This window comes from Erinaceus europaeus, chromosome 6 (genome assembly GCF_950295315.1).
Source record: "Erinaceus europaeus chromosome 6, mEriEur2.1, whole genome shotgun sequence".
Classification (NCBI taxonomy): domain Eukaryota; kingdom Metazoa; phylum Chordata; class Mammalia; order Eulipotyphla; family Erinaceidae; genus Erinaceus; species Erinaceus europaeus.
In genome coordinates, this window is record NC_080167.1 from 63,717,298 (window position 1) to 63,738,679 (window position 21,382).

Consider the following 21,382-nt stretch of genomic DNA (forward strand, 5'->3'; position numbering starts at 1 on the left):
GAAGAACCTGAGACCCTGCTGGCGACAGAGGAATCGGTGAGCCCCTGGCGTCTGCCGCGTGCCCCCAGCAGGGACGACTCACCCGCCCCCCGCAAGACGCCCCCTCGAGGTTCCCCTCCTGCCGCCCTGCGTCCCAGTCCCGGGGGCTGCGGGGACCTTTGTGCGCGGCCCTCGGCTCCCGCCCCGCGCGGGCTCTCGGCGCCCGGCCCCCGGCCCCCGCCCCGCGCCCGCCCCGCGCGTGCTCCGAGAGGCCGGCATGGCGCGCGCGCGGCCGGGCGGGAGGCCGTGAGGCGGCGGCGCGGGCAGGTGGGTGTGGGGCGCGGGAGCGAGCGCGGGGAGCCCGCCCGCGGCGTCGGGGGCGGAGGACGGGCGGAGAGGCCCGCGCACGGCCGCCATGTGAGCGGCGCTGCGGCTCGGCCCCAACTTCCCGGCGCGCCGGCGCCCCTTCCCGCCCGGCCGCCCGGCGCCGCTCGGCGAGGAGACACCGTAAGTGCGGCCCGGCCCCGCCGCCCCGCCGCCCCGCCGTCCCGCCGTCCCGCCGCCCCGCCGCCCTGCCGCCCCGCCGCCCCGCCGCCCGCAGCCCGCCGCCCCGATCCCGGCGCGGGCCGCGGCTCCGGCCTGTGGCGGCGGCTGTAAACATGGCGCCCGCGGCCGCGCGGGGAGGCCCGGGAAGGCCGGGGGCGGCGGGGCTGTGGTGCCGGGAGGCCGGGGCGGCGGGGCGGCGGGGCGCGGGCCCGGGCGGAGGCGGGGAGCGGGGAGCGGGGCGGGTTCGGGCGGCCCCGTGCGGGCGGCGGGGCTCGTGGGCCCGGGAGGAGGCCCGGGCTCGGGCGGCGCCGCTTTGTTGCCGCGGGCGGCGCGGAGCTTTGTGCGGGGAGGCTCGGGGCGGAGCCCGGGGCCTGCTCGGCCGGAAGCCGGGGATTCGCGTGCGGTCGCCCCCGGGCCTGGGCTCCCCGCGGCCGGCTCCTCCGGGGCCTCGGGGCGCAGCTGTGGGCCGAGCCCGGACCCGGATGCAAACCAGGAGCCGAACCGAACCGCTCCGGGGCCCTTGGCCGCGACCCGGCCTGGAGCGCCGGAGCTGCCCTGGGCGGTGAGACTCCCCTGTGCGGGCCCGGCGGCGGATGCGACCGTGGGAGCGATTGCGCGTGTCCCGGCGCCCGGCGTGCACACCGGTACCCAGGTGTCAGGTGTGATCGCGGCCCGTCCGGGTGCGGGTGTGCATGGGGCGTGTCCCGGTGTGTACGCGGGCCGCCCCGGTGCTAGGTGTGATGACGGCTCGTCCAGGTGTCAGGTGTGTAGGACGGGAGCTCAGGTGCCAGGTGTGATGGCTGTCTGTGATGTGGCCCGGTGTGTCTGCGAGGTGTTGGGGTCCAGGTGTCGCTCGCGCTGTGTGCTGGTGCCCGCAGGCGAGTCCATGGTTCGGCTACAGGTGTTGTGCCCACGGTGGCCTGTGCACAGGAGAATCCTGCCTGAGGCTTGGGAAGCCCCGATGTTTAGGGGCCCCTTGAGGCTCCCTGAGATTTAGGTTTTGAGTGTTTGTGTGTCTATCCCCCTAAGTAGTGTTTTTCTTTCAGTAAGCCCTGCTCCATGGAGCTAGCAGATTACTTCCAGACACTTTAGCCTGTTTGGGGGGGAAAGGCCGAGAGTAAAAAATGCTTACTTGCTTTTCTTTTAAACTGGAAAGGCAGCCCTAGAAGCAGCTCGTGTCGGTAGAGCATAAATACAATGACTGGTCCAAGCGGGTTTGATCCTGGGCTGCGTGTTTGCCAGTGCTCCTGCTTTTACTGCCCCTCCCTGACTCATAAAATAGATAAATCCTTAAGGAAGGTAGTGGCCTTAGTACAGTAATTATGAGACGCATCGCCTTTACAGGCTTTGTGGTGGTTGGTTCTAATTAATGGTCGGCAGGAAGCTCCTCTTGGTTGTATTGATACTCTAAAAGTTTTGCGGGGTTACTTCTAATTTTTCTGAATTCTAACTTGTTAGAGGCAAGAGATAATAACATGAGTTTTGTACAGGTAGTTATTTGTCTTTGACTAACTTAACTGCTGTCACTCTTTTGGTTGACTTTTTGTTTTTTTTTTTTTAATAAGCTGGCCAGGCTGGAGAATCAACGCTCAGAAGATACAGAGTGTGATTATGATACATTTTTTCATGCTTAACTACCTGTGACTAACAGGATTTCTGCATTTCTATTCATAGTATTTTTCAAATGAAAATTTATCTTAATTTTACATGTTGTAAACTGGGACATTTGTTTTTTATTTATTTATTCCCTTTTGTTGCCTTTGTTGTTTTATTGTTGTTATTGATGTCGTCGTTGTTGTTGTTAGATAGGACAGAGAGAAATGGAGAGAGGAGGGGAAGACACAGAGGGGGAGAGAAAGACAGACACCTGCAGACCTGCTTCACCGCTTGTGAAGCGATTCCCCTGCAGGTGGGGAGCCGGGGGCTCGAACTAGGATTCTTACAACGGCCCTTGCGCTTTGCGTCACCTGCGCTTAACCCGCTGTGCTACAGCCCAACTCTCTGGACATTTGTTTTTACAGTTACCAGCCCAAGGTGTTTAAAAGAACAAGAAACCAGAAAAATCAGCTGCAGTGTCAAAATTCACCTCCTAAGATATCATTATGTTGCTACTTTTCAAATTTCAAGAACTGATGTACTTATTTGAACTCTCTTTTGCAACTCTACCCTTTTTTCCTAGTAGGGTTCTTCAAATAGTGTAGACTAGTCATTTTTTCCTATACCTTAATTGAGTTCCTAATTGGAGCTAATTGACGCCTTTCATGTTTGTATCATAAGTATCAGAGCCCTAAACATCTGGTGTCAGATTTTCCTTCCCTGAGCTGAATTTATGTGGAGAACAGCAGCCCATTTAAACAAAGGAAAAAAGTTAAGTGTCTGGAGAAAAGTTAAGGCACAACTAAGTCCAGCTTAGTCCTCTAACAGTTAAAAACTCACTGTTTGAAATCCTTGACTTTGACTTGATGAGCTTTTTGTTTGTTTGTTTTGTCAGTATATCAACATAGCATGATGACATGAAACCTAGTTGACTAGGGTCTGAACCTCTCCGCATCGCTTACAAAGCGATCTCAGGTCAACTGTTTAGACTTGCCATGTCTTGTATGGTCTCTCTATTGGAAAAGCAAGGGCGGTAGTTGATGGCGCCTGCTATTTAATACCTCTGCTATTGACCATGCTTTACTCAACTCAGTTGCGTCAAATACCCTTAGGATAATAGTTAGCTGGTTAGGAAAGGAGTGAAGACCTAAAACTGCAGTACAGAGTGGTTGCTGATACTCCTTTGTTAGACACAGCCTCTCTCTGATATTCTCTCCCCCTCTCTTTTCATTTTAGAAAGTTACAGAATAAGCAGGGCTTCTTTACCTGCAGCACTGGGGGATCTTCCTGTCACTTTAAACTTTATTGTGGCAAAATTTATATAACATAAGGTTTACTCTTCTTTTTTTGCCATCGGGCCATCTCTGGGCCAACTTTTTCAGATAGAAATAGAAGGTGAGGGGGCAGGGCAGTGGCACATCTGGTTAACTGCACATAGTACTATGTGCAAGGACCCAGATTCCAGTCCCCGCTCCCCATTTGAAGCGGGGGGGGGGGGCATGAACAGTGAAGCATGTCTACAGGCATCTATCTTTCTCTTTCCCTCTCCATCTCCCTCTCTCAATTTCTCTGTGTCCTATTGATTAAAATAGAACGGGAAATGAGTGCCGGGAGTGGAGGATTCATAGTGCAGGCACCGAGCCCCAGCAATAAACCTGGTGGCAAATAATAATAATAGTGATAATAATAAAAATGGAGAAAGGGAAAGACACCACAGCTCCGGAGCTTCCCCTATTTTGGTGGAGGCTGAGCTTGAACCTGGGCCATGCAAATGGCAAAGCAGGCACTTGTCCAGGTGAGCTGTTTTGCTTACCTGTCAACTATTTGAAGTGGCCTTACATTGATAGGAAACCATTATCACCATCTATCCCATAGCACTTCTCATCCATAAAACTGAAACTGGGTTCTGGCTGATGCCTCATTTGATAGGACACACCCATTACCATGTGCAAGGACTCTAGTTCCCAGTCCCTACCGATGAGCAGTGAGGCAGTGATACAGGTGTCTGTCCTCCTCTGTCTCCCTATCAAAGAAAGAAAAAGAAAAAAAAAAAAAAGTCTGCTAGGAGTATTGGAGCCATGCAGGCAGCAGCCCGATTGATAACCTTGGTGGCAAAAACAAACGACCCCTCCTCCTGAAATTGGCCCCACTAGCACTCCCCACCGCCTGCTCACAGCCCTGGCACTACCTGACTACCTGTGTGAGTGTCAGCTCTCATCTTAACCGTTGGCTTTCTTTTCTTTGTCTTATTTATTTATTTACGGAGCCAGAGCCTTGCACATGCATGATTTACCACTCTGGGCTGCTGCTTCATTCATTCATTCATTTATTCATTCATTCAGACAGGAGGATAGACGGGAGTGTAAGAGCTTCCTCCGGACAGTACCTCCATTGTGTCACTAGGGCTCAAACCTGGGTCACACAGGGCAAGACAGGTGCTCTACCCGGTGAGCTATCTCTCCAACCCATGACCATTGGCTTTCAGTTCGACTCTCCTCTCCCTCCTCCTCCCCATTCTCTGCCCTGTGTGTAACTGTTAGGCTGTGTGCTTTAGGTTTGCTGGAAGCAGATTGGTTCTCTGAATGTAGACTCTCTGCTGGTCACCCTTTCATTTGACTGTTTGGAATTCATCCCTCACCCTCATCAGCATTTTTTCTAGGAATTTTGACAAGAAGAAAATACTGATTTAAATTTAATTTTTACATTTATGTCTTGTGAATGCTCCGTTACTTCCTTGCAATGATGTCGTTAACATTTCAAAACAAACCCACAACGACCCTGGATCCATACTCCCAGAGAGATAGAGAATGGGAAGGCTATGGGGAGGGGGTGGGATGTGGAGATCGGGTTATGGGAATTGTGTGGAATTGTACCCCTCTTATTCTATGGTTTTGTTAATGTCTCCTTTCTTAAATAAAAAAAATTTTTCAAAACAAATTTAGGTCTGCTTTGGTGCTCTGTTTATTTCTCTAAGACTCTCTAGTGGTTTGGAGGTCCCCTAGATCTTGACTTTTTAAAAGATTTGCTATATTTATTACATAGGAGAGAGAGCTTCACATGAGACAGAGAGACAAGCCAGAGCAGCACATGTGGGGCCGGGAAGGGAAGTGGGAGCCTCAGGCCTATGAATCCAGTTCCAGGGCTCCACTGGTCGAGCTGTCTCCCCAGATGCTGTCCTTCGCGCTTTTCTTTTTTTGGTCGTTCACGGCTGCAGGTGAACTTGCTCAGACAGAGGTACACCACAGCACCAAGGTTCCCTTCAGTGCGCTGGCGGCTGGGCTCAAGCCTGCCTTGTGCCCATGATAAAGGAAGCATAACCATCCCAGTGAGCTGTCTTGTTGGCCTGACTTCTGTTTCGTTTATTCTAGAAGTACAGTTTCACACCTCTTGTGATGGCTTTGACTTTTGAAATACTTCTGTATCGAGGAGTTTATACGTACTATGGTAATAGGCATCATACTGGACGCGTACTGTGCCCAGGCATCCACATACACTGGCTCATTTCTCAGCATGGTATACCTGCCCACCTTAAGACCATAGCACCTTGTCCCAGCACTCTCCCCCCACACACACAGAATCTGTGTCTGTGTCACACAAGTTTTGAGAATCACCATGATAAAAGGTCAATTATATAAAGCATTATATAAATTATGGGTGTGGGACAAACATCCATACCTTGCTTATAGTCTTTACATAATCGAGTTTTAGCTGCAATATTTTAAACTTATATACTGCCTAAAGCAAAGATGTGTGTGTGTGTGTGTCTCCTGTTTAACAGATGCAATTTTAGAGCTAGTCCATGTAGACATTAAGTTAGTCTTTCACTCTACTTTAGAGTCTATTTTATATTCAATAAATTACTGGCTAAATGTTTGCCTGCCTTTACAGTGAAAGAAGAGACACGGTAAGGGAATGCTGTTCTGTTGGCATTTCTACAGTAGACTGATTCTTTTTTCTTTTAAAGATTTTATTTATTTATTATTGAGAAGGATAGGGAGAGAGAAGAACCAGGCATCACTCTGATACATGTGCTGCCGGGGATTGAACTCAGGACCTCATGCTTGAGAGTCTGGTTCCTTAGTCACCGCGCCACCTCCCGGGCCACAGTAGACTGATTCTTGTCTGTTCTTCACATGAGAGGAATATGCTTAGCAGATCACACTGTACTTTTAAGACTTTAGCTGGGAAATGTGCGTTGCTGAAAACTTGTCCATGTAGTGGTTTCTTTGTTGATTTTTGTAAACTGAGTAACGTATTTTTAAAAATCTAGTAACAGAAAGAACAAGAGCAGCACTCTGCTTAAAAGATTTGGGGGGCAGTTATTTGCCATTAGTGATGTCACTTCATACAATATAGATAGAGTGTTTAAGGTGATTTTGGAGGGGATATCCCTGGGCTGCACTACTGCAGCCCAACTTTTTCAGACAGAGGGAGACACAGAGGGAGAAACACCACAGCACTGAAGCTTCCCCGGTGTGTTGGGTCCTGTCTCCAACCTGGCTCGTGTGCTTGGTGAATCAGTTGTCTCCCGGGTCAGCTGTCTTACCAACCCAAGATAATTTTCTATTAATAATTTAATGATTTTCTAATGTCAAAATGCCACATTTATTATCATGAAATGTCAAATTACTTGAGCTTTTTTATTTTGAAACACTTATTTTACTGTTCTGTACATACACGTATTCTTCACATAAAATATATGTTTTTTAATTTTACTGTATTTATTTATTGGATAGAAACAACCAGAAATCTAGAGGAAGGGGGTGATAGGGAGGGAGAGAGACAGAGAGACACCTGCAGCCCTGCTTCACCACTCGCAAAGCTTTACCCCTGCAGGTAGGGACCGGGGGCTCGAACCCAGGTCCTTGTGCATTGTAACATGTGCACTCAACCAGGTGCGCCATCACCCGGCCCCTCACATAAAATCTTGTCCTTCTTTTGTGGTTAGTATTCATCTTGGATTGTTTTAGGTAAGAACTTCCCACTCGAATAATTTGTAAGTTATGCTTTATTGTCTAGGGATTATTAAAATAAACTAAACTTAATCTCACTTATAGTCAAGTGAATTACAAGCTGAACAACCACTAGACCATTTTAAAAATAGACCTTTTTCTTGGTTCACTTGCATATTTTGAATAATTGCTTTTTAAATCAACTCTTTGGATTTTACATGACACATGAAAGGCCAGGAGTGGCTTTGCTGCTTCTCCATTCTGACTGAGTGAGCAGCAGAAGCACCAAGTCAGAATCTCGGGTAGTCAGTCTGGACTCTACTATTTACTTTAATTTTGAACTCTTTTTTTAAAATGGCTTTCTTTGTAACTTATTTAAGTTACATAGGGTTTAAAGACCTGTTGGGGGGGCACCGGTAGCACACTGGGTTAAGCACACACAGTACAAAAGTGCAAGGGCCCGTGCACGGATCCCAGTTCGAACTGAACCCTCGGCTCCCCACCTGCAGTGGGGGTGGTCCCTTTGTAAGCGGTGAGGCAGGTCTGCAGGTGTCTGTTTTTCTCTCCCATCTCCATCTTCCCCTCCTCTCAATTTTTATCAGTCCTATCCAACAACAACAAGGGCAACAAAAGGAAAAAATGGCCTCCAGGAGCAACGGATTCCTAGTGCAGGCACCGAGCCCCAGCGATAACCCTGGAGGCAGTAAAAATAAAAATAAAATTATTTTCCTGGAACCCATTAACTATATGTTTCCAAAATTGTCTTTCAGGAATGAGATTATTTATTTATTCGTTCATTTTATACCGCCATCAGAGTTAACTCTGAGGCGTGGTGAATCCATTGCTCCTGGTGGCCATTTTTTCTGTCTTTTTTTTTTTCTTCCTCTTTCTATTTTATTACACAGGACAAAGAGAAATTGAGAGGGGAGAGAGGAAGAGAGACACCTGCAGACCTACTTCAGCACTTGGAATGTGTGTCCCCTCGCGGGTAGGGAGTGGGAACTCAAACCTGGGTGTGCTAATACTCGGCCCCCGAGGTTCACTTTCGAGAATGAGAAATGTCTTAGAAAGGCTAAGCAAAATAACTTGAAAGATAAACGTGTCGGCAGAGAAAATCTCACATTTTCGTAGGTTCTTAAAAACTGCTGTTGTGTTGCCGCTCTTGTCCAGGGGAGGTGGGTTGGTGTTTCCTGCACCGAGTCTGACACACGTGAGGTCCAGATTCAGTGTGTCTGCCTTTCCTGAAGTTTGCTCTTAGCAGAGCCCCAGAGGTGCTGTGCTGTCTGCCCCCTGGCTGTCATTCCAGCCTTCTTGGGACTGAGATCACCGGGCTGTGTGGGGCTCAGTTTAGCAGCCTGCCTGGCCCTGGCTTCAGTCTGGAGTTCAGGTGATCCCCGATGTCCCCACACACTGGGGATGCCCTTCCCAGGCCCAGGTGGTCATTGCACGGGCGGATCTAGGGTCTTCAGAGGACTTGGAGAATGAAGGGAGAAGCCCCGGTACGGCTCCAGTGCTCAGTGGCTGGGCGTCACGGGTGCTGAGGCTTGGGCGAGGAGCTCAGTGGCTGACAGGCTCTCCAGCCCGGCTTCGCCCTGCCCATCCTGGCTTTCCTGTTGTGTTGGTGCTCTTGCTGCTTTTTCTAGCGCTGCTTCTTCAGGGGATAGCATTGTTGAAGGCAGTCAAGTCAGATGTCTTAGACACTCACCATTTCCTCAGTTTAGATCACCCCATGTGCTCAAGGATAGTCTTAATTGCTGCTGCCAGAATCAGATCTAAACTAGAATATGGAAATAAAGCTTGACTTTAAGGACTATGGTAGACATTGATAGATGAGTCAGCATTTGTTCTTAAGTAGACACACTATTTCAAAGAATATCCTAAATAGGAAGAGAAGGTGTGGTGTCCGGTTGAGAGAAAGTCATCCACTGAAAATTTCGAATTCTACCCTGTGAAGTTTTGACTGCAGCCTGGCTGCCTGTCCTCAGCCTCTGACTCAGGAGACCCCAAGGGCGATAGGTTCCCTTTCCCTGAACCTTGGCCTGGATTCTGCCACCACGCAGTAGACTGAGGCCATCATAAATCTCTTCTCATTCATTTTCCTCCCCATGGGGATTAAAATTTCATCATTCAGGATATTTTGAAATCTGTTTTTAGTCTAGCTGTATAGTCTTACCGTCTACTGTCCCCATAAGCAGAACCATTGCCTCAACCCCGGTCAGTAGTTCTGTTCTTACTTCACTTTTTCTGTTCTTTCTTGTTTTATTTTTATTTTTAGAGAAAGACATTAGCTCACTGCTCAGCTTCAACATAAGATGGTGCTGGGAATTGACACGGGCTTCTGGCATGCAAGTGCAGTGAGCTAGCCCCCGCACATTGCCTTTCCTCTAAGTGCGTGAGTGGTAGTGGTTGAATTAACACGTTCTAGCTTTTGTGCAGGTCTCCTTCTCTCCCTCTCATTCTGCCTCCAGTGCTAACGTCAGCTTAACATTGAATTTTAAATTTGTTGCTATCTGCGATCTCCGCCAAGTTTCATCTCTACTGTCGACCCAACAGTGCTCTGTCCCCTTGTACAGCATTTCAAGTTTGCCTTTATTTTTGTGGAAGTTCTACTCTTGGCATTTTCACCCCGAGTTCCTTGACCTAAGAAGACAGACTTGAAATTTCTCTGTAGTACCTAGTACAGTGACTTATATGAAGTAGGTCACAAAAAGAGATAGTAGACAAAATAGCAGCCCTGTGTCTTCTCAGTACTACAGGGAAGAGGCACAAACCAGATGCTCAGTGTGCTTGCCCTGCTTGCTGAGGAGGAAGCAGAGCTGATTGGTGTCATTTTGTGCAGGTTCCTGGAAACCAGCAGGTGCTGACCTCCGGGCTCAGCTGTACGATGTTTCTCTCATCAGTTCCACCTCTGCTCGGTGGTGACTTCCTAACTGGCTTCACTGTCCTCACCGCTTCTCCCCACTCTCTTGGAGATGATGTGACCTCTTTGTACAGCGTCATGCGAGCACGCTTCACTCGACCTGGTGTGCAGACACGCTGCACCCGCTGTCTCTGTTGTCACCTCTTCCTTCCCCTTTGTTCATCACTCCTCCTCTTCAGACACCCTTACCTGCTTTCCATCCACCCTCTTCACAGCATTTCCCTCCTTTGCAAAATAAACCCAGCATTCAGCAGCCTGGATTTCTTTTCTTCCCTTTAGAATCATTTTGAACATTCATCAGCAGTGGTCATTCTTGGTTTCTCCAGCTTCCATCACTGTCCTCAGAAGGAAATCACTCCAGAGAGGTCACTCTGACCTCCAGGCCCCAGGGCCAGCCAGCAGCAGCGCCTTCAGTTCTCATTCTGCTGGGCCATTTGGCAGCTGGGAGGCACACTTGGCAGGTCCTTCCTTGAAGTGGATTTGTGGTTTTGTGATGCTAGTCTTCCAGGTCTCTTCAGAAACTTTGGCTGCTGCTTCTCTGTTGGCAAGCCTCTCTGCTACCTAGAAGGAAAATGGTTGCCCAAGCTTCCCTCTTGGGGCTCTTGCTTTCACCTTCCAATCTGCCTCCGCCCAGTGTCAACCTGCTGATGTTTGCCAGCACTGTCAACATGGCGAGAATCCTGTCAGCTGAGAAGCTTACAGGTGAACCTGACAGAGAACCTGACTCACACCCTAATGCAGTCTCGGGGCGCATCTCCCTGCCGGCCAGACATAGTTGGTCTTCAGAAGCAGTTCATAAGCCTGTCTTTTGTCCAGTCCAAAACCCTCAGCTCCAGCTTTGTTCTGAAGCTGGCTACACATCTAACTAAGTGAAATTCAGAGGGGTGGCTTCTTAAGATGAGAAACACCTGTCCAGAATGTAACCCTGGCACTCTTCCCTCCGTGAGACACAGAGTGACTGCAAGTCTGATACCATCTGATAAGAAAGATGAAATCACCGTGACTGGTTGCAAATCCTTTTTTTTTGCCTCCAGGGTTATTGCTGGGGCTCGGTGCCTGCACCATGAATCCACTGCTCCTGGAGGCCTTCCCCCCCTTTTGTTGCCCTTGTTGTTGTAGCCTTATTGTGGTTGTTGTTGTTGATGTTGTTCATTTTTGGATAGGACAGAGAGAAATGGAGAGAGGAGGGGAAGACAGAGAGAAGGAGAGAAAGACAGACACCTACAGACCTGCTTCACCACTTGTGAAGCGACTCCCCTGCAGTTGGGGAGCCGGGACTGGAACCAGGATCCTTACGCTGGTGCTTGTGCTTTGCGCCACGTGCGCTACTGCCCAACCTCCGCCACACACTTTCTATGCTTCATCCTTGCTGGCTCATTCTAAATGCCTCAGAGGCCGCAGGGGAAACCCCATTTCTTTAGTGAGGCCATAGTAACACCCAAGCGAGGAGATAGAAGCAACTTGGTCTTCTTTAGCTTCTCTGCTCAAAGCAGCCAGAATTGCTACTTAATATAGATGAGTATTGAAGTAAGTGATTAAATGGCCTAGGCATACTGTCCTCATCGAGGTAATTGATTACATGGAGTTATAAGATGCCCTTCACTCCCAGATAATTATGGCTAAAAATAGTGTTGCATGTGTGCAGATAACTCTTTAAGGCTTGTTAGGTTACTAGTTTTTTTACTGGGTATATGAGAAAGAGAGAGAGATGGAGAGTCTAAAAGACTGAAGCACCACTCCACCATAGGCTCTTGTGGCCTCTGTTGTTTTTGTGTGGAGCTGAGGTTTGAAATCATGTCCTCGTGTACATCATGCACTCTTCTGAGCCTCCCCCAATATATGGGGGCGGGGGCTGGGCGGTAGCGCAGCAGGTTAAGCGCACATGGTGCAAAGTGCAAGGATTGGGCTAAGGATCCCGGCTCAAGCTCCCTGCTCCCCACCTGCAGAGAGGTGGCTTCGCAAGCAGTGAAGTATGTCTGCGGGTGTCTGTCTTTCTCTCCTCCTCTCTGTCTTCCCCTCCTTTCTTGATTTCTCTCTGTTCTGTCCAACAACAACGACAACTCTAACAACAGCAACCACAATAAGGGCAACAACAAGGGCAACAAAATGGGAAAAGTGGCCACCAGGAGCAATGGATTCGTAGTGCAGGCATCGAGCCCCAGTGTAACCCTGGAGGGGAAAACAAAAAGACCTGTTGAGTTTTCTATTTTTAATATATGTAAGGGGGCTGGGTGCTGGTGCACGTTACAATGCACAAGGACCCAGGTTCAAGCCCAGGCCCCCACCTGCAGGGGTGACCTGCAGGGGTGAAGCTTCACAAGTGGTGAAGCAGGGTTGCAAGTGTCTCTCTGTCTCCTCTCTCTCTCTCTCCCTTCCTCTCAATTTCTGGCTGTCTCTATCCAATAACTAAAGACAATAAAAAAATTAAATATATGTAAGTATTTACTGTGGGAAGTACATCTCATTATTTGATAATTAACTAGATATTGTTAACTTACAGTTAAATATTGCACACTTGACTTTTCTATCTTTGAACATGTATTTTATATCTCATCGTGTAGCATACTTTATAGTGGTTTATCGCTTAGTAGAACAGCAGTTTTTCTTTTGTGAGAGAGGAGAAAGGTATTGTTTCCAAGAAAACAAATTATTTTCACTCTTCTTTTCTGCTCTATGAAGCCCTACAGCTCAGACTAGAGCATGACCCATCCCCTCTTAACCTGCCTGCTCTGCCTCAGAGACAATAATGAGGAGAAAGTCCTAGAAAAGAATTCAGCTGTTGGGCTGGTCCTTCCAAGGTAGCCTGCAGGCATCGTGGGCTAGGAGCTGGCTCAGTGCCATTGGTCGGTACTTGTGGCCATATTCAATGCTGAGATGGAATCATTTCAAAAAACCACACGTCTTTGTAAGTCACAGGTGACTGCTTTGTTTTGTTTCACTGTCCTCCCCTGTCTTCCCAGCCACCTGCCAGCGTACTCCTTGACCCCAGAATCCTTAGCACAGTGTTGTTGTCAGAAGTGAGACCAGCCTTTTTTTTATTGGACTGGGGTGGTGGTGGTGGTTTTTATTACTAGTGGCATATAAAATTAAAAGATTTCAGTGGTATAGTTTCACAGCAGTTAGGCAGAGATGGTCTGCCAGATATAAGCTAGCTTCCAGTCACATTGTTTTTAAAACATTTTTAAAACAAATCAGTACGTGCTTGGAAAACTTAGCCCGTTTTACTTTCAGATAAGAATAAATGAGGACTTGGTATGTTACTCCCATGTGTCATGTAACTGTAATTTATGATGGAAAATCCTGTCCTCTTCATGGCAGTGACTCCCTAACATAAGCTTGTTGATCGTGCATGACAGACACTTTAGCCGAAAGGCCCTTATTTAGGTTAAGCAAGACAGCTAGCTCCCCTAGCTTTCAGACACTGGGAAAGCGGCGCATTTAAGAGTCTCGACCTCATGCTGCTGATTTGAAAGGTGGAGAACTCCGGACTGGTGGTTTGGCTCCTGGTAGGTCACAAGGAGATGATACAAAGTGTTTATTTAGTTAAAGCGTGAAACGAGAACCAGATTCAAAATAACAAACATACTCATTTGCTAGTGTTTTAGGCTATCTGGGCCAAAATCTTTCATTGATACTGGGCAGTACACAGTCTTTGTTTTTTTTTTTTTTTTTTTTTTTTTTTTAACTTTTTTGGTGGCAGGCAGGAGTATAACGAGTGAAGTTTGTTTCTTAACTAGATTTTATATTAGTACTTGTTATTTTATGTTACTGCAGATTAATTGCCATGTACAATAAGGAATATTTGGCAAACTGTTATTGAAACACAGAGGTCTATGTAATTATACTTTTGTACTTGCTCAGAGTTTTTCTTATATAGCCAAGCTGACAGACACAAACTGCTTCCTAGAGGTAGGGAGGTAGTTTCAGATGTCTCAGGAAAAGGAAGGGGAGGCACACTAAGTGCTCAGGACTGGGAGGTAGCTGACTCCCCTTACCATGTTCAAAGCCCTAGGTTCAAGCCCGGGCACCACATGAGAGTGTCATAATGACACCAGGGAAGCTCCTAGGTTGGCGGGGTGGAACTGTGGTCTCTCCTCTCTGTCTAAAGCTTGAAAAAGTTGGGCCTGGGAGAGTGACTACTCAGTGTTACCATGCAAGTGTGAGGCTGAGCTCATGTCCGTTTGTCTGCTTTTCAGGAACATTTACGAATTTTTCTCTACTGGTTTGTGCAGTTAGATTTATGCCTGCATACTTCGCTTTCTTTGTCTTTTGTTATAAGTGGGCTATACTATTGTATATTTTATTCATTTATATAAAGACGTTGATTTTCCTTGTTTGTTTTTTTCCCTTGCCTACAGGGTTATTGCTGGGGCTCAGTGCCTGCGCTATGAGTCCACTGCACCTGGTGGCCATCTTTTTTCCATTGTTGTTGTTACTGTTATTGTAGTTGCTGCTGCTGTTGTTGTTGGATAGGACAGAGAGAAATGGAGAGAGGAGGGGAAGACAGGGGGAGAGAAAGATAGATATCTGCAGACTTGCTTCACCACTTATAAAGTGACCCTCCTGAAGGTGGGGAGCCGGGGACTCGAACCAGGATCCTTGCACGAGTCCTTGTGCTTCACACTATGTGTGCTTAACCTGGTGCACCACTGCCTGGCCCCTTTCTCGTTTCTTTTATTAGTTATGTCTTCATAGATTCTTTTTAGTTTCCCAGCTGCATGGAATCTGCAGAGATACTTATATCTCTTTTTGCCAATTTCTGTTCCTGGTTGGTTTTTCTTGTGTAATCGTGTTGACAAATGCCCCCAGTACAGCATTAAGTAATGGTGGATACGGTGAGGGCTCCTAATGTTTTCTTTACTCTCTAATATTTCTCCACTAGGTAAAATGCAGACTGTGGCATATTCAGAAACACCAACAGAAAAAAATGTCTATGTCTTTTTAAGAAGTGTCTCTTGGCCCTTAGTTTCGTTTAGTTAGGTATCTATTTATTTACTCGATCCGTCAGGTTCATCACTGGGGCTCCACACTGGCACTATGCATGAGTCCACCACTCCCTGCATCTGTTTTTTTTTTCTTTTCTCTTCCCTTTTTTTTCCCTTTCTATTTTATCCCATAACAGAAATTGAGAGAGTTGGGGGAGATAAAGAGGGAGAAAGATAAACACCTGCAGACCTGCTTCACTGGTGAAGTGTTCCCCCTGCAGTTGGGGTGTGGGAACTCAAACCTGGGTCCTTGCACATGGTAACATGCGCTCAACCAGGTGAACCACTGCCCACCCCCCTTAAACGTAGGTGGATGTTTAATTTGTCAAATGGCTTTTCAAAATTTACAGAGGTGATCATGTTTCTTTGAAGGCTTTCTAATATCATTAATTGTATCAATATATTTCTGTTTTATTTCATTAAAATTTTTTTTTTTTTAATTTTGTCTTGTTTGCCAGAGCACTGATCAGCTCTGGTTTATGGTGATGCAGAGGAATTGAACCTGGGACTTTGGAGCCTTAGGCATGAGAATCTCTTTGCATAACCATTATGCTGTCTACCCCCACCCTATTAACATATTTCTTAATATTGAACCATTCATTAGTGTGTTTATATTAATGTGTTGTTTTGAAAAGTTTTTGAAGAGTTTTACAAGTTTCTAAGTGCATGTGTACTGTTTGTCATTTATATCATAAACTTACTTTTTTTTTTATTCCCTTTTGTTGCCCTTGTTGTTTTATTGTTGTAGTTATTATTGCTGTTGTCGTCGTTGTTGGATAGGACAGAGAGAAACGGAGAGAGGAGGGGAAGACAGAGAGGGGGAGAGAAAGATAGATACCTGCAGACCTGCTTCACCGCCTGTGAAGCGACTCCCCTGCAGGTGGGGAGTCGGGGTTCGAACCGGGATCCTTATGCCGGTCTTTGTGCTTTGCGCCACCTGCGCTTAACCCGCTGCGCTACAGCCCGACTCCCTTACTTTTTATTGGCAAAATCTTCATTTCATTGGTTGTTCATTGGGTACTTACAGCTATTTCGGATGAAGATGAACTTTCTCTGGAATCGAGGCAGCGCCCGCTCTCATTTCCACATCACTGCTGAGCAGTCAGTGGTGTTGGGTGCGGCCTGTCCCCACCACCTCGGACGCTCAGCTCTTCTCATACCGTCCGTGATTCTTTTCTTAGTGGATGTGGTTTGTCCTTGCTGGTGTCTTTATACTGGGTGTTTGATGGGTTTTTCATCTGCAAATACCTATTCAGAGTGGAGGGGTTTTTCTTGAGTTATTATTCTTTTTGACACTTATTCTCTCCTGAATTTTCTTTCTGACAATCTTGTTACTCAGATGTTGATCACATAAAGGTTTTCTCTAATGTGTTTCTTGCCTTTTTTTTTTTTCTTCCATTTTACTGGATAGGACAGAGAAATTGAGAGAGCAGGGGAAGACAGGGAGAGAGAAAGATACCTGCAGACCTGCTTCACTGCTTGTGAAGCGACCCCCACCCCCTGCAAGTGGGGAGCCAGGGGCTCAAACCAGGACCCTTGTGCATCATATTATGTGTGCTTAACCTGATGCGCCACCTCCCGGCCCTCTGTTTCTTGTGTCTTTGTTCTATTCCGTAGGAGACTGCCTCAGTTTCTCTCAATATGCCCAAGTTTTGGGGCATGGGATTCTTCTTTCCTTCCTTCTTTCCTTCCTTCCTACCTTCCTTCTTGTGTTGTTGTTGTTGTTGTTGTTGCACTGGGATCCAGGACCTCTGTCATGTGCAGTCCCTTTGAGTGACCTCCCTGACTCAACTTTCTGTTTTGTTGTGGTTTTGTTTTAGTGAGGAAGGGAGAGGTAGGAGCAGCTCCATGGAGCTCCTCAGATGCCATCCGAAGTGTGCCCATGTGATGCCAGGGCTTGAACCCAAGGCCTTTTCCCTCACCTCTCCCTGCAGTTCTTCATCAGACCTCCAGGTGGCAGTCCTGCGCTCTTGGTTTTGTTTCTGCTTTTCTTCCCAGTTGTGCCAGAACATAACTGGGACAGTATCTCTGTAGATGTGGTCTCCGCTTTTCTCACTCACTCCGGCATATTGAAATTTGAATCAAACAACAGTGTTGTTTGCTGACAGTGGAATAAACATCTAAGCCCTTGAATGTCTGGGGTTCTCGTGTGTCCACGTGACTCCGTGGTACACAGCCCCTCCACCTGTCACACCTCACCAGGAATAGCTGGCTTTTGCTTTTTGCTTATGTTTTTACTTTTTCAAAGACTATTTGTTAGAGAAAGAGAGTGAGGTTGACAGGCAGACAGACAGAACAGAGCACTGATCTCTAGTGTCTGACTGCACCAGCATCAGCCGGGGCCCGCAGGCATCCAAGTCCCCTGCTCTTAACTGCGGAGCTTTCTCCCAGACCCTGTTTACGGTTTTTGAGAAAAAAGAATATCCTTGTCATTTAGCAGTATGTCTGAATGAGACTGAGAGACTGAGAATTTTAAACCATAACTATAGTTAAAGTACTAGAGAATTTAAATTCTGTTCATCTGTCAGCTTATGCACATTATAATATAAGAAAAAAAAGAAGTTTTATAGTGCCTTCATTTTTTTTTTGCTTTGTTTAAATTGAAATATTTCTGATATTTTGGAATCAAATAGCCACAAGTCATTGGGCAGATCTCCTTTCTTTCTTTCTTTTTTTTTTGGTTTTCAGATGTCATTCTTTATGTAGTAATAAAATGGATGGTGATTTTTGTAAAGTAATTGGTGATGGTGGTAAAGAAAAGAAAATCAAAAGCTGACTGTAGTGTGTTCGTACACTCGAGATATGCTGAGGGCTGACGCGGATTGGCGGGGATCTGTGTTGTAATGCCGGCTTTCTCCTCATGTTTTTGTCTATCTCTGCAGCTAAAGAAGTAAACAGGTCATGGCACGTTTAACAAAAAGGCGACAGGCGGATACAAAGGCTATCCAGCATCTCTGGGCTGCCATTGAGATCATACGGAACCAGAAGCAAATCGCCAACATTGACCGCATAACCAAGTAAGTGCACCGAGACAGAAAAAGCCTGTCATATCTCGAGTCACAGTCTTGTGGAGAGAGGTTCAGAATTGCTCATTTACTGTGCTAGTCAGCACATCAAGTACCAATCACTTTTTGACTTGTAGGAGTTGTTAGGAAAATACGACTGGCACACATAAACAGCTTGTGCTTTGAGGTTTTGTAAGTGAGTTTTAGAATCTGTGTGTACTACTGTAAGAGAATTGTTTTGAATCCTGGAAATCTTTGAGTTCTCTGTCAAAAAGGCTCTTTTATCAGTTGAATGTCAGCACTGCAATATAGGACTAGCATGGTATACATAGTAATAGTATCTGCTTAGTTCATAGCCCACTGAGAATTGTAAACAATTTCATTCTGTATTTTAGAAGTTATATTAGATAAATCTTTAGTTAAAATAAGGACTCTCTCCTCTCCCTAAGTAACATTACCTTGATAGACCAAAATTAGTACAGAAAGAAGAAATCATACTGTTCTGTGAATACTCTGGTTACATGTTGAATACTAATTATGGGAGAATCTTCAAATTGACTTTGATTTTGTTGTATTAAATTCATTTCTCTGGGCATTTTATTTGTGTATGTGCTGGGGGTTCAGCCTGAGCCTGCATACATGGAAGCAGCTGTCCTGCCTCGCAGCTGCGTCCTTTGGGATACATCCTATAAAGGACTAAGGCTAAATTAATCCTTTTCAAGTACTTGAGTGCCATTCTTGGTAATTTAGGTAGAATTTATTTTCCTTTTTTAAAAAATCACTTATTTATTTATTTGTTGGGAGAGAGACAGCCAGAAATTAAGAGGGGAGAAGGAGATAGAGAGGGAGAGAGACACCTGCAGCCCTGCTTCACCACTCGTGAAGTTTTCCCCTGCAGGTGGGGGCCAAGGACTCAAATCGAGGCCTGGCGCACCATAGTGTGAGTGGTCGGTCAGCCAGGTGCGCCACCACCTGGCCCCCCCGGCCCCCCCCCCCCCCCCGGTAGAATTTCTTTATACTTATTCCTCTCAGATATCCTTAGATGCTATCTGTAAAAAAAAAAAAAAAAGGATAACAAATGATTTACAAAAACTCACTTATGATGGGTGTGGGGGAGAGTCAGGGTTTATGCAGCAGATTTTCAGTTTTATTTCTCGACCATTTTATTTGGGGGTGATGGTTCATAGTGACAGTTTATTTGGGGTGATGGTTCATAGTGACAGTTTATTTGGGGTGATGGTTCATAATGACAGTTGATTTGGGGGTGATGGTTCATAGTGATAGTTTATTTGGGGTGATGGTTCATAGTGACAGTTGATTTGGGGGTGATGGTTCATAGTAACAGTCGATTTGGGGGTGATGGTTCATAGTGACAGTTTATTTGGGGTGATGGTTCATAGTGACAGTTGATTTTGGGTGATGGTTCATAGTGACAGTTGATTTGGGGTGATGGTTCATAGGGACAGTTGATTTGGGGTGATGGTTCATAGTGACAGTTGATTTGGGGTGATGGTTCATAATGACAGTTGATTTGGGGGTGATGGTTCATAGTGATAGTTGATTTGGGGTGATGGTTCATAGTGACAGTTGATTTGGGGTGATGGTTCATAGTGACAGTTGATTTGGGGTGATGGTTCATAGTGACAGTTTTGGCACCTGGGTCCAGTTTCTCGTCTCTCAGGGATAGGTGTCTGCAGAACACTCTCACCCCCAGCGTGAGTCCTTTCCTAGTACCATCATGCACCAGGGCCCTCTCCAGCTCCTCCTTTCCCCATCCTTCTCCGGTCCTTTGCTTTGCGGTAGTCTTTTTTGTGTGTTTGTTTTTTTATTGATGAGAGGGGGAGAAATTACACGTGGTGCCGGTGCTTGAACTCGGGGCCTCATGTTTGAAAGTCCTGTGTGCCACCTCCCAGTGTGCCATGCAGGAGACTTTCTTTTTTTTTTTTTTTTAATTTAAGAAAGGATTAATTAACAAAACCATAAGATAGGAGGGGTACAACTCCACACAATTCCCACCACCCAATCTCCATAACCCACCCCCTCCCCTGATAGCTTTCCCATTCTCTATCCCTCTGGGAGCATGGACCCAGGGTCATTGAGGGTTGCAGAAGGTAGAAGGTCTGGCTTCTGTAATTGCTTCCCTGCTGAACATGGGCGTTGACTGGTCGGTCCATACTCCCAGTCTGCCTCTCTCTTTCCTTAGTAGGGTGTGTCTCTGGGGAAGCTGAGCTCCAGGACACATCGGTGGGGTCTTCAATCCAGGGAAGCCTGGCCAGCATCCTGGTGGCATCTGGAACCTGGTGATTGAAAAGAGAGTTAACATACGAAGCCAAACAAATTGTTGAGCAATCATGGACCCAAAGCTTGGAATAGTGGAGAGGAAGTGTTAGGGAGGTACTCACTGCAAACTCTAGTGCACTTCTGCTTTCAGGTATATATTTTGCAGTAGTTTATGGATACGTGTGAACATAAGCTCTCTCTCACAGAAACTGGTGTATATCTAGGTTATGGGACTTTGTTAGAAAGTGAACCACCTGAGATGAAATTAGAGTGTACTATAAAAGGAAAGGTCTCGCCCGAGTAATGAAGCTGAAGGGTTGTCATTCCACACGTGAAGTCTCTGGACACAGTCTGAGGTGAAGCTTGTTGAGGTGCAGGAGACTTTCATGCATGAATGTCCTGGGTTCTGGGCTCATTCCCAGCACCACTGTAAGCCAGAGCTGAGCAATGCTCTGGTAAAAGCAAAACAAAACAAAACTAAACAAATAATTTAATTAGATGCTTATTTAAATAAACATTCATGTTATATATCTCCTGTAGATAAAGTTTAACCTCAGAGGGGAGCTAGAGCCTTAGACATGCAGGCCCACTGCTCGACCAGCCACACGTCCTGATTGTTTTCTACGATTTATTTGGTTTATTTTTCAAGAGAGAGGCTGAGACCATAGCATCACTCTGGTGCGGAGCCCCAGTGATAACCCTGGCAGCAAGAGAAACAGTTGACCTAGAAGCAGTAAAATTGTGTATGCGTGAGGTCCTGGAGTAATAATAGTAATAATAATAGTCTCTTTTTTTTACGTATAAAGCTGCCCAGTTTCTGTTGCCCATTATTACCTTGTGGGCTTTGGGTCATGACGCAGCCTTTAAGCTTCTTACTCATTTCTTGGTGTTGCTCCCTTGTGGCCTGTTGGCCTCTTTGCTCTGTGGTTTGATGGAACTGGGCTTTGCGCATCTCACACTTAACGTTTTGCTTGGTGCTCAGTGCTTTGCTTCCCTTGAGAATTGGTAGCTGATGTGGAAAAGGACACATTCGGCTTCAGGAGGCCTGGCCTGCTCTCCCCTCTAGTGATGCTCAGAGACTAGACCCAGTCACTCACTCAGAGGCCAGAGGTGATATAT

General features: G+C 46.7%; 1 protein-coding gene across 7 annotated transcripts in view; it reads left to right on the top strand.

Moving 5' to 3' along the window:
* Positions 1-209: 209 nt before the first annotated feature.
* ZMYND11 (zinc finger MYND-type containing 11) overlaps positions 210-21,382 on the top strand; it is an 84,014-nt gene continuing 62,841 nt past the window's right edge. Inside the window, exons 1-2 of one of the 7 annotated variants that reach the window (XM_060192366.1) lie at positions 210-306; positions 17,861-17,995. In XM_060192366.1, the coding sequence (XP_060048349.1) occupies positions 17,880-17,995 (116 nt within the window). In that variant the 5' untranslated portion in view covers positions 210-306; positions 17,861-17,879. The other 6 variants (XM_060192365.1, XM_060192367.1, XM_060192368.1 and 3 more) reach the window with 6 other exon arrangements.